Consider the following 13,362-nt stretch of genomic DNA (forward strand, 5'->3'; position numbering starts at 1 on the left):
AACCCCGAGACCGATTGAAACAGGAAGTGGAATTCAGAATTGTGGACTCGACTTCTCATCTTTCCCTATAAATCACACCGTTAACCATGGTTCAGTGAGCACTTCCTATTGCTTCCACTAGATGTCGCCAGTCTTTTCACAGTGGTTTGAGCCTTATACAGTCGAAACTCAGTGAATGAGAGTCATTGGAAATTGGTCACAGGGGATGGGCCATCACCATTATGACGCCAGCGGCCATGTCTACCCCCACCTTTGGAAACGGTTTTAAAGGCAATGAAATCATCCCCCTCGAATCTTATTGGCTCTCTTGGTGTTACAGGCCCTGAAGATTAATGTTTTACAACGTTTGACATGTTTGAACGAACCTACAGGCGGGAGAATCTCATTTTATCCGGAACTTCAGCCCTGCGCTTGGAGAGAGCCCTAGGACGCGCTACCAACAGCAGGCTAATGGAACGTGAAGTATGGACTTTTTCGACCGAAAATACATCTGTTGTGGACCTGGGATGCTTTCTGATGAAGACAACTAAAGGTAGGCGATTACTGACAATATTATACAAGATGAGATGTGACATGCGATTGTTCCAAGATGGCGCCGAGCTCTGTATATTAGCTCATTTTCTGAGTATTGCAAAGTGTGATTACCCAGTAAAGTTAATTTAAAATCTGGTATGACAGGTGTTCTCAAGAGATATTCATCTATAAATGTTAGATTGACAATATAAATTTAAAAAATCGTTATCGGATAGTAATTTAGGGAATTGTAGCATTGTTTACCGGGACGCATTTGAGGGGAAATTATTTAGTCAACGTCAGACGCCGATGTAAAATGCTGTTTTTATATATAAATATGACCTTTATTGAACAAAAGAATGCATGCATTGTATAACATGATGTCCTAGGTGTGTCATCTGATGAAGTTTGTAAAAGGTTAGTGCTGCATTTAGCTGTTTTTTGGTTATATGTGATGCAAGTGGTTGGTCGGAAAATGGCTCTGTTGCTGCTTTTTACGATGGACTCATCTAACATAATCTAATGATTTGCTTTTCCTGTAAAACCTTTTTGAAATCGGACGACGTGGGTCGATTCAGGAGAGGTGTATCTATAAAAAAAAAATATATATATTATTATTATTTTTTTTTAATTATGATTTTTTTTAATGCTAATTGGCGATATGATTTTTCACTGGATTTTGATCCCGCTGACGGGATGAGACGCTGAAGAGGTTTTAATGCGAGTGTAGCGAAATGCTTGTGCTTCTAGTTACGACAATGCAGTAATTTCTAACAAGTAATCTAACAATTTCACAACAACAACCTTGTGTGTAAAGGAATGAATAAGAATATGTACATAAAAATATATGGATGAGCGATGGCCGAACAGCATAGGCAAGATGCAGTAGATGGTATAGAGTACAGTATATACATATGAGATGAGTAATGTAGGGTATGTAAACACTATATAAAGTGGCATTGTTTGAAGTGGCTAGTGATACATTTATTACATCCAATTTTGTATTATTAAAGTGGCTAGAGATGAGTCAGTATGTTGGCAGCAGCCACTCAATGTTAGTGATGGCTGTTTAACAGTCTGATGGCCTTGAGATAGAAGCTGTTTTTCAGTCTCTCGGTCCCTGCTTTGATGCACCTGTACTGACTTCGCCTTCTGGATGATAGCGGGGTGAACAGGCAGTGGCTTGGGTGGTTGTTGTCCTTGATGATCTTTTTGGCCTTCCTGTGACATCGGGTGGTGTAGGTGTCCTGGAGGGCAGGTAGTTTGCCCCCGGTGATGCGTTGTGCAGACCTCACTACCCTCTGGAGAGCCTTACGGTTGTGGGCGGAGCAGTTGCCGTACCAGGCAGTGATATAGCCTGACATGATGCTCTCGATTGTGCATCTGTAAAAGTTTGTGAGTGTTTTTGGTGACAAGCCAAATTTCTTCAGCCTCCTGAGGTTGAAGAGGCGCTGCTGCGGCTTCTTCACCACGCTGTCTGTGTTAGTGGACCATTTCAGTTTGTCTGTGATGTGTACGCCAAGGAACTTAAAACTTTCCACCTTCTCCACTACTGTTCCATCGATGTGGATAGGGGGCTGCTCTCTCTGCTGTTTCCTGAAGTCCACGATCATCTCCTTTGTTTTGTTGACATTGAGTGTGAGGTTATTTTCCTGACACCACACGCTGAGGGACCTCACCTCCTCCCTGTAGGCCGTCTCGTCGTTGTTGGTAATCAAGCCTACCACTGTAGTGTCATCTGCAAACTTGATGATTGAGTTGGAGGCGTGCATGGCCACGCAGTCATGGGTGAACAGGGAGTACAGGAGAGGACTGAGAACGCACTCTTGTGGGGCCCCAGTGTTGAGGATCAGCGGGGTGGAGATGCTGTCTCCTACCCTCACCACCTGGGGACGGCCCGTCAGGAAGTCCAGGACCCAGTTGCATAGGGCAGGGTCGAGACCCAGGGTTCTCGAGCTTAATGACGAGTTTGGAGGGTACTATGGTGTTAAATGCTGAGCTGTATTCAATGAACAGCATTCTTACATAGGCATTCCTCTTGTCCAGATGGGCTAGGGCAGTGTGATTGCATTACCACAAAAATGGAAGAGGAAAATAGAAAGGGAAAAAAGTAAGGAACTTGTATGTCGGCCCTGCATTAAAGAACATAAATGGTTAAAGAAAAGTGTGATAAATAAGAACATAAACCAATTTCGTTTCGGACCAAAAAACTGACAGCTGTGCCATATAAATTGCAAAATAGTTGGGAAGACATTTTCGATGTACCCATTCCATGGCACATGGTTTATGAATTGATACGCAAACAACGCCGGATACAAACTTCAAATCTTTCAAGTTAAATTACTATACAAAATTCTTGCAACCAATAGAATGTTATATATATGTGGGATACAATCTTCCCAGCTCTGCAGATTTTGCTGTGAGGAGGCATTAGAACATTTATGTCTCTCTCAAATGGCAATATTGTTGTTTAGGATAGTTGTCTTTGTTTCAGTTTACTGCGGAGCCCCTAGTCCCACTGAACATGCCTCAGATACCTCCTTTGTCCCACCTCCCACACATGCGGTGACCTGACCCAGCATAACTAACGCGTCCAGAGATGCAACCTCTCTTATCATCACTCAATGTCTGGGTTTACCTCCACTGTACCCACACCCCACCATACCCCTGTCTGTACATTATGTCCTGAATCTATTCTACCACGCCCAGAAATCTGCTCCTTTTATTCTCTGACGGAAACATGGATTACCACAGAGAACACTGCTACTCCTACTGCTCTCTCCTCGTCTGCCTACGTTTTCTCGCATACCCCTAGAGCATCGAGCCAGCGGGGTGGTGGCACTGGAATCCTCATCTCTCCCAAGTGGACATTCTCTCTTTCTCCCCGGACCCATCTGTCTATCTCCTCATTTGAATTCCATGCTGTCACAGTTACCAGCCCTTTCAAGCTTAACATCCTTATCATTTATCGCCCTCCAGGTTCCCTTGGAGAGTTCATCAATGAGCTTGACGCCTTGATAAGTTCCTTTCCTGAGGATGGCTCACCTCTCACAATTCTGGGTGACTTTAACCTCCCCACGTCTACCTTTGACTCATTCCTCTCTGCCTCCTTCTTTCCACTCCTCTCCTCTTTTGAGCTCACCCTCTCACCTTCCCCCCCTACTCACAAGGCAGGCAATACGCTTGACCTCATCTTTACTAGATGCTGTTCTTCCACTAATCTCATTGCAACTCCCCTCCAAGTCTCCGACCACTACCTTGTATCCTTTTCCCTCTCGCTCTCATCCAACACTTCTCACTCTGCCCCTACTCGGATGGTATTGCGCCTTCCCAACCTTCGCTCTCTCTCTCCCGCTACTCTCTCCTCTTCCATCCTATCATCTCTTCCCTCTGCTCAAACCTTCTCCAACCTATCTCCTGATTCTGCCTCCTCAACCCTCCTCTCCTCCCTCTCTGCATCCTTTGATTTCCTCTGTCCCCTATCCTCCAGGCCGGCTCGGTCCCCCCCTCCTGCTCTGTGGCTCGACGACTCACTGCGAGCTCACAGAACAGGGCTCCGGGCAGCCGAGCGGAAATGGAGGAAAACTCGCCTCCCTGCGGACCTGGCATCCTTTCACTCCCTCCTCTCTACATTTTCCTCTTCTGTCTCTGCTGCTAAAGCCACTTTCTACCACTCTAAACTCCAAGCATCTGCCTCTAACCCTAGGAAGCTCTTCGCTACCTTCTCCTCCCTCCTGAATCCTCCTCCCTCTCTGCGGATGACTTCGTCAACCATTTTGAAAAGAAGGTTGACGACATCCGATCCTCATTTGCTAAGTCAAACGACACCGCTGGTCCTGCTCACACTGCCCTACCCTGTGCTTTGACCTCTTTCTCCCCTCTCTCTCCAGATGAAATCTTGCGTCTTGTGACGGCCGGCCGCCCAACAACCTGCCCACTTGACCCTATCCCCTCCTCTCTTCTCCAGACCATTTCCGGAGACCTTCTCCCCTACCTCACCTCGCTCATCAACTCATCCTTGACCGCTGGCTACGTCCCTTCCGTCTTCAAGAGAGCGAGAGTTGCACCCCTTCTGAAAAAACCTACACTCGATCCCTCCGATGTCAACAACTACAGACCAGTATCCCTTCTTTCCTTTCTCTCCAAAACTCTTGAACGTGCCGTCCTTGGCCAGCTCTCTTGCTATCTCTCTCAGAATGACCTTCTTGATCCTAATCAGTCAGGTTTCAAGACTGGGCATTCAACTGAGACTGCTCTTCTCTGTGTCACGGAGGCTCTCCGCACTGCTAAAGCTAACTCTCTCTCCTCTGCTCTCATCCTTCTAGACCTATCTGCTGCCTTTGATACTGTGAACCATCAGATCCTCCTCTCCACCCTCTCCGACCTGGGCATCTCCGGCGCGGCCCACGCTTGGATTGCGTCCTACCTGACAGGTCGCTCCTACCAGGTGGCATGGCGAGAATCTGTCTCCGCACCACGTGCTCTCACCACTGGTGTCCCCCAGGTCTCTGTTCTAGGCCCTCTCCTATTCTCGCTATACACCAAGTCACTTGGCTCTGTCATATCCTCACATGGTCTCTCATATCATTGCTATGCTGATGACACACAATTAATCTTCTCCTTTCCCCCTTCTGACAACCAGGTGGCGAATCGCATCACTGCATGTCTGGCAGACATATCAGTGTGGATGACGGATCACCACCTCAAGCTGAACCTCGGCAAGACGGAGCTGCTCTTCCTCCCGGGGAAGGACTGCCCGTTCCATGATCTCGCCATCACGGTTGACAACTCCCTTGTGTCCTCCTCCCAGAGTGCTAAGAGCCTCGGCGTGACCCTGGACAACACCCTGTCGTTCTCTACTAACATCAAGGCGGTGACCCGATCCTGTAGGTTCATGCTCTACAACATTCGCAGAGTACGACCCTGCCTCACACAGGAAGCGGCGCAGGTCCTAATCCAGGCACTTGTCATCTCCCGTCTGGATTACTGCAACTCGTTGTTGGCTGGGCTCCCTGCTTGTGCCATTAAACCCTTACAACTCATCCAGAACGCCGCAGCCCGTCTGGTGTTCAACCTTCCCAAGTTCTCTCACGTCACCCCACTCCTCCGCTCTCTCCACTGGCTTCCAGTCGAAGCTCGCATCCGCTACAAGACCATGGTGCTTGCCTATGGAGCTGTGAGGGGAACGGCACCTCCGTACCTTCAGGCTCTGATCAGGCCCTACACCCAAACAAGGGCACTGCGTTCATCCACCTCTGGCCTGCTCGCCTCCCTACCTCTGAGGAAGCACAGTTCCCGCTCAGCCCAGTCAAAACTGTTCGCTGCTCTGGCACCCCAATGGTGGAACAAGCTCCCTCACGACGCCAGGACAGCGGAGTCAATCACCACCTTCCGGAGACACCTGAAACCCCACCTCTTTAAGGAATACCTGGGATAGGATAAAGTAATCCTTCTAACCCCCCTTAAAAGATTTAGATGCACTATTGTAAAGTGGTTGTTCCACTGGATATCATAAGGTGAATGCACCAATTTGTAAGTCGCTCTGGATAAGAGCGTCTGCTAAATGACTTAAATGTAAATGTAAATGTAAATGTCCCCAACGCACTAGACGACCAGTTGTGATAGCCTTTAGCCGTACCCTCATCCTACTCCTCCTCTGTTCCTCGGGTGATGTGGAGGTTAACCCAGGCCGTGTGTCTCCCCAGGCACCCTCATTTGTTGACTTCTGTAACCAAAAAAGCCTTGGTTTCATGCATGTTAACATCAGAAGCCTCCTCCTTAAGTTTGTTTTACTCACTGCTTTAGCACACTCCACCAACCCTGATGTCCTTGCCGTGTCTGAATCCTGGCTTAGGAAGGCCACCAAAAATTCTGAGGTTTCCATCCACAACTACAACATTTTCCATCAGGATAGAACTGCCAAAGGGGGAGGAGTTGCAATCTACTGCAGAGATAGCCTGCAAAGTTCTGTCATACCTTCCAGGTCTATACCCAAACAGTTCGAACTTCTAATTAAAAAAATTAATCTCTCCAGAAATAAGTCTCTCACTGTTGCTGCCTGTTACCGACCCCTCTCCGCTCCCAGCTGTGCCCTGGATACCATATGTGAATTGAAACTGGAATATGCTTAACACCCTTGCAGTCCTACAATCTAAGCTAGATACCCTCAATCTCACAGAAATCATCAAGGAACCCACCAGGTGCAACCCTAAATCCGTAAACATGGGCACCCTCATAGACATTATCCTGACCAACTTGCCTTCCAAATACACCTCTGCTGTTTTCAATCAGGATCTCAGCGATCACTGCCACATTGCCTGTATCAGCTATGGGTCCCCGGTCAAACGACCACCCCTCATCACTGTCAAACGCTCCCTAAAACACTTCTGCGAGCAGGCCTTTCTAATCGACTTGGCCCGGGTATCCTGGAAAGATATTGACCTCATCCCGTCAGTCGAGGATGCCTGGTCGTTCTTTAAAAGTAATTTCCTCACCATCATAGCATGACCCTTTCAAAAAATGCAGAACTAAGAACAGATATAGCCCTTGGTTCACTCCAGACCTGACTGCCCTTGACCAAATGGAATAGACAACAGGTGGAAATTATAGGCAATTAGCAAGACACCCCCAACAAAGGAGTGGTTCTGCAGGTGGTGACCACAGACCACTTCTCAGTTCCTAAGCTTCCTGGCTGATGTTTTGGTCACTTTTGAATGCTGGCGGTGCTTTCACTCTAGTGGTAGCATGAGACGGAGTCTACAACCCACACAAGTGGCTCAGGTAGTGCAGCTCATCCAGGATGGCACTTCAATGCGAGCTGTGGCAAGAAGGTTTGCTGTGTCTGTCAGCGTAGTGTCCAGAGCATGGAGGCGCTACCAGGAGACAGGCCAGTACATCAGGAGACGTGGAGGAGGCCGTATGAGGGCAACAACCCAGCAGCAGGACCGCTACCTCCGCCTTTGTGCAAGGAGGAGCAGGAGGAGTACTGCCAGAGCCCTGCAAAATGGCCTCCAGCAGGCCACAAATGTGCATGTGTCTGCTCAAACGGTCAGAAACAGACTCCATGAGGGTGGTATGAGGGCCCGACGTCCACAGGTGGGGGTTGTGCTTACAGCCCAACACCATGCAGGACGTTTGGCATTTGCCAGAGAACACCAAGATTTTCAAATTTGCCACTGGCGCCCTGTGCTCTTCACAGATGAAAGCAGGTTCACACTGAGCACAAGTGACAGACGTGACAGAGTCTGCAGACGCCGTGGAGAACGTTCTGCTGCCTGCAACATCCTCCAGCATGACCGGTTTGGCGGTGGGTCAGTCATAGTGTGGGGTGGTATTTCTTTGGGGGGCCGCACAGCCCTCCATGTGCTCGCCAGAGGTAGCCTGACTGCCATTAGGTACCGAGATGAGATCCTCAGACCCCTTGTGAGACCATATGCTGGTGCGGTTGGCCCTGGGTTCCTCCTAATGCAAGACAATGCTAGACCTCATGTGGCTGGAGTGTGTCAGCAGTTCCTGCAAGAGGAAGGCATTGATGCTATGGACTGGCCCGCCCGTTCCCCAGACCTGAATCCAATTGAGCACATCTGGGACATCATGTCTTGCTCCATCCACCAACGCCGCGTTGCACCACAGACTGTCCAGGAGTTGGCGGATGCTTTAGTCCAGGTCTGGGAGGAGATCCCTCAGGAGACCATCCGCCACCTCATCAGGAGCATGCCCAGGCATTGTAGGGAGGTCATACAGGCACGTGGAGGCCACACACACTACTGAGCCTCATTTTGACTTGTTTTAAGGACATTACATCAAAGTTGGATCAGCCTGTAGTGTGGTTTTCCACTTTAATTTTGAGTGTGACTCCAAATCCAGACCTCCATGGGTTGATAAATTGGATTTCCATTTATTATTTTTGTGTGATTTTGTTGTCAGCACATTCAACTATGTAAAGAAAAAAGTATTTAATAAGATTATTTCATTCATTCAGATCTAGGATGTGTTATTTTAGTGTTCCCTTTATTTTTTTGAGCAGTATATATATATATATATATATATATATATATATATATATATATATATATATATATATATATATATATATATACAGACACATTCAAATACAAAAACACAGTCATGGGAAGCACAAGTAAAGCATCACAAATCAACCAGGAAAACAGTTACATTCCTCTACAAGGTCCCCAATCGATACCTTAAATTGCCCAAACAACACCAGAACGTCAACATGAAATGTATTTAGATTTTTAAGGTATCTAGTTTCAGGCGTTTTTTTTATGCTTGCTATATTAGGTTAGCTCCTAGCAGAACTCGGAACATCTGTGCCTCGCATACTCCGTTAAAATACCTTAATTTGAAAAAATGCTGAAATAGTAGTTTGTCCCTCTTGAGACACTGTGACCAGTATATACTTCCTTAAAATGTTGTCATAACATATGTATGAACTGTTTCGCATGGGAGTTATGAGGACGCCTTTAAGTGGTGCCAAAAGCGTCTTAGGGTTTTGCCTGACGTCGTGATCTTTGACATCATGGAGAAGTAGCCACGAAGGCCATGGTTAACTTCTGCAGCGTTTGCCGCAAATGGCACCTTATTCTCTATTCACCGCACTACTTCTGACCATTGTCCATAGTGCTCTGGTCAAAAGAAGTGCACTATATAGAAAATAGGGCTCTGGTCAAAAGTAGTGCACTGTATAGGGAATAGGGGGCCATTTGGGATGTGGTAGAAAGACAATCTGTATCATCTCTCTGCCTTAAACATGCCCCAAAGTTCACTGTCAGAGAGAGTGTTTCTGAGAAACGGAAATCCTGTGTGAAAGGAGAAGCAGGGAAAAGGAGAAAGGAGCTGAGACAGAGAAAAGGGGAACACCCTCTCAATTCAATTCGAAGGGCTTTATTGGCATGGTAAACATATAAATCTAATTGTATTGGTCACATGTACCGAATAAAACAGGTGCAGACTGTGAAATGCTTACAAGCCCTTAACCAACAATGCAAGTATTTACTAAATAAACTAAAGTAAAAATTAAAAGAGCAACAATAAATAACAATAATGAGGCTATATACAGGGTGTACTGGCACTGAGTCTATGTGTGGGGTACAGGTTAGTTGAGGTAATTGAAGTAATATGTACATGTAGGAAGGGGTAAAGTGAGTAGCAGCAGTGAGTAGCAGCAAGTAGCAGTAGCTTAATAAAAAAAGGGGGGGGGGGGAACTGAAGGCAAATAGCCTGGGTAGCCATTTAATTAGCTGTTCAGCAGTTTTATGGCTTGGGGGTAGAAGCTGTTAAGAAGCTTTTGGACCTAGACTTGGCGCTCCGGTACCACTTGCCATGCGGTAGCAGAGAGAACAGTCTATGACTAGAGTAACTGGAGTCTTTGGCAATTTGTAGGGCCTTCCTCTGACACCACCTAGTATCGAGGTCCTGGATGGCAGGAGGCTTGGCCCCAGTGATATACTGGGCCATACGCACTACCCTCTGTAGCGCCTTGCGGTCGGAGGCTGAGCGGTTGCCATACCAGGCAGTGATGGAACCAGTCAAGATGCTCTCGATGGTGCAGCTGTAGAACGTTTTGACAGAATTCTCATATAGGTGTTCCTTTTGTCCAGGTGGGAAAGGGCAGTATTGAGTGCAGTAGAGATTGTGTCATCTGTTGATCTTTTGGGGCGGTATGCAAATTGGAGTGGATCTAACGTTTCTGGGATGATGGTGTTGATGTGAGCCATGACCAGCCTTTCAAAGCACTTCATGGCAACAGATGTGAGTGCTACGGTTCGGTAGTCATTTAGGCAGGTTACCTTGGTGTTCTTGGACACAGGGACTATGATGGTCTGCTTGAAACATGTAGGTATTATAGAATCGGCCAGGGATAGGTTGAAAATGTCAGTGAAAAGACTTGCCAGCTAGTCAGCACATGCTCGCAGTACACGTCCTGGTATTCTGTCTGGCGCTGAGGCCTTGTGAATGTTGACCTGCTTAAAGGTCTTTCTCACATCGGCTACGCCGAGCGTGATCACACTGTCATCTGGAACAGCTGGTGCTCTCATGCATGCTTCAGTGTTGCTTGCCTCGAAGCGCATAGAAGTAGTTTAGCTCGTCTGGTAGGCTTGTGTCAATGGAAAGCTCATGGCTCCATAATAGTTTGCAAGCCCTGCCACATCAGACAAGCGTTGGAGCCGGTATAGTATGATTCAATCTTAGTCCTGTATTTATGCTTTGCCTGTTTGATGGTTCATTTGAAAGCTGGATTTCTTATAAGCCTCCGGGAAAGAGTCCCGCTCCTTGAAAGCGGCAGTATGTTTACATCTATTGCCACTGCCAGAGAAAGGTTCACATGGGCAGGGCTTACTATAAATACAGTATACTGTAAATACAAGCCAAGCTCTCCTCCATTCACAACATCCATCACTTGACTGAGCTGTCCATCCAGACTCTTAAAGAAACTGAAGAAGCAGTATCCATGACCAACATGATAACATCAACAGTCCTCATCAGCTTCCTGGCCTGTCTGCTCCTGGTCAATGTTGAAGGTAACATCTATGAAATATTTTGAATTATATTTATAATATCTTTGACATCTTTATTAGAAATCTGTAGCATATGAAGCAACTTGCAAAGCCAGGGAAAAGTGTAGTCAAATATTACGTTTGATTTCTGACTGAAGAGTTTAGTTCTTAGCTGCAATCACACCATAACCAAACATGTCATAACCTTTTCTTGTCATCCCCAGGCCAGGTGGGTCATTCTAAAGCTCGGTGCCTGTGTCTGAATGGAATGGTGAACCACGTTAAACCTGTTCTCATTGAGAAGCTCGAAGTGTACACCTCCAGCCACTCCTGCCGGAACATGGAGATCATGTAAGAAATCTGTTTGTGTGTCTGTCTGTATGTCTGTCTGTCCGCCCATCTGTTTGTACTATATTAATATCAGTGCATATTGTCTGTTTGTACTATATTAATATCAGTGTATATTGTCTGTTTGTACTATATTAATATCAGTGCATATTGTCTGTTTGAACTATATTAATATCAGTGCATATTGTCTGTCTGTACTATATTAATATCAGTGTATATTGTGACAAGCTCAGTAGATGGACACAATGGTAAATGTTACTATTTATTTTTAACAAGATTCAAAAGGCACTCGCACATCTGAGCAATCTTGTTACAGGTGCATGGCAACAGTTGAAACAGGATGAATGAAAAAAGGAAACCGCACACTGTTCTTGATAGTATCACTGATATTTAATAAGCTTACGTATCGGCCTAACGGCCTTGGTCAGAGCTTTTGACGAAGGCCGTTAGGCCGATACGTAAGCTTATTAAATATCAGTGATACTATCAAGAACAGTGTGCGGTTTCCTTTTTTCATTCATACTATTTATTTTTAACCAATTGAAATTGTTTACACCTGTTGTAAGATAATATTTTGTATCTCTATGCTCAGTTGCAAAGTTGTGATGGTACTAACAGCAGTGTCTGTCCATGTGTGTTCAGTGTCACTCTGAAGAACGGAGAAGGGAAAAGGTGTCTGAATCCAGAGGCTCCATTTGCCAAGAAAACCATTGAGAAAATAATGAAAAAACAAAAGGTGAGGACTGCAGTATATCCGTACATCAGTATGTTAGTACATCAGTATATCAGTACATCAGTATATCAGTATCAGTATATCAGTACATCAGTATATCAGTACATCATTATGTCAGTATATCAGTAAATCAGTACATCAGTATATCAGTATCAGTATATCAGTACATCAGTATATCAGTACATCATTATGTCAGTATATCAGTATCAGTATATCCATACATCAGTATGTCAGTACGTCAGTATATCAGTACATCAGTATATCAGTATCAGTAAATCAGTACATCAGTATATCATTATGTCAGTATATCAGTATCAGTATATCAGTACATCATTATGTCAGTACATCAGTATGTCAGTACATCAGTATCAGTATATCAGTATGTCAGTACGTCAGTACATCAGTATATCAGTATGTCAGTATGTCAGTACGTCAGTACGTCAGTATATCAGTATGTCAGTACATCAGTATGTCAGTACATCAGTATGTCAGTATATCAGTATCAGTATATCAGTACATCAGTACATCATTATGTCAGTATATCAGTACATCAGTATGTCAGTACGTCAGTATCAGTATATCAGTACGTCAGTATATCAGTATATCAGTATGTCAGTACATCCGTATGTCAGTATATCAGTACAGCAGTATCAGTATGTCAGTACATCAGTATCAGTGCATCAGTATGTCATTATATCAGTACATCAGTATCAGTATATCAGTACGTCAGTATGTCAGTATATCAGTATCAATACATCAGTATATGAGTATATTAGTATCAGTATATCAGTATGTCAGTATGTCAGTACATCAGTATCAGTATAGCAGTACATCAGTATATGAGTACATCACTATATATGTATATCAGTACATCAGTAGATCAGTATCAGTATATCAGTGTCCGTACGTCAGTATATCAGTACATCAGTATGTCAGTGAATCTTGAATCTGTATTTATTAGTAGTTTTATAAATAATACATGTATTAATTATATAATTATAATAATTTATTTTCTGTTTCAGGAGTGTGCAGTAAATCTGTGAACTAATGACACCAATTCCACTAAGAACTTGATGGAACAGAGAGCACCATGAGAGAGAGATAATCCTGATGAATTACCACAGTTGAGACAGTGCCCTGAAGACTGCCTGAATACGTTTACACTGTTTAATGGTCCTTAGAAAGTCCTTTTTTAAATTGACAAAATTAGTATGTCTTACACAATATCACTTACTACTTGAGAGACATTCA

The 13,362-nt window shown here is 45.0% G+C and overlaps 1 protein-coding gene across 1 annotated transcript; it reads left to right on the plus strand.

Annotated features, from left to right (window-relative positions):
- Positions 1-10,938: 10,938 nt before the first annotated feature.
- Positions 10,939-13,154, plus strand: LOC106570878 (C-X-C motif chemokine 11-1-like). The gene is made up of 4 exons (XM_014143446.3): positions 10,939-11,054; positions 11,255-11,381; positions 12,021-12,114; positions 13,134-13,154. The coding sequence occupies exons 1-4, from the start codon at positions 10,985-10,987 to the stop codon at positions 13,152-13,154; spliced, it is 312 nt and encodes a 103-aa protein (XP_013998921.1). The 5' UTR covers positions 10,939-10,984.
- The last annotated feature ends 208 nt before the right edge of the window (positions 13,155-13,362 follow it).

Source organism: Salmo salar, chromosome 15, assembly GCF_965601325.2.
Source record: "Salmo salar chromosome 15, fSalSal1, whole genome shotgun sequence".
In the NCBI taxonomy this organism is placed as follows: Eukaryota; Metazoa; Chordata; class Actinopteri; order Salmoniformes; family Salmonidae; genus Salmo; species Salmo salar.

Coding starts and splice junctions, on each gene's coding strand:
- LOC106570878 (XM_014143446.3), top strand. CDS start 10,985: ATGACCAACATGATAACATCAACAGTCCTCATCAGCTTCCTGGCCTGT. Junction 11,055..11,254: donor GCTCCTGGTCAATGTTGAAG/GTAACATCTATG, acceptor TGTCATCCCCAG/GCCAGGTGGGTCATTCTAAA. Junction 11,382..12,020: donor TGCCGGAACATGGAGATCAT/GTAAGAAATCTG, acceptor ATGTGTGTTCAG/TGTCACTCTGAAGAACGGAG.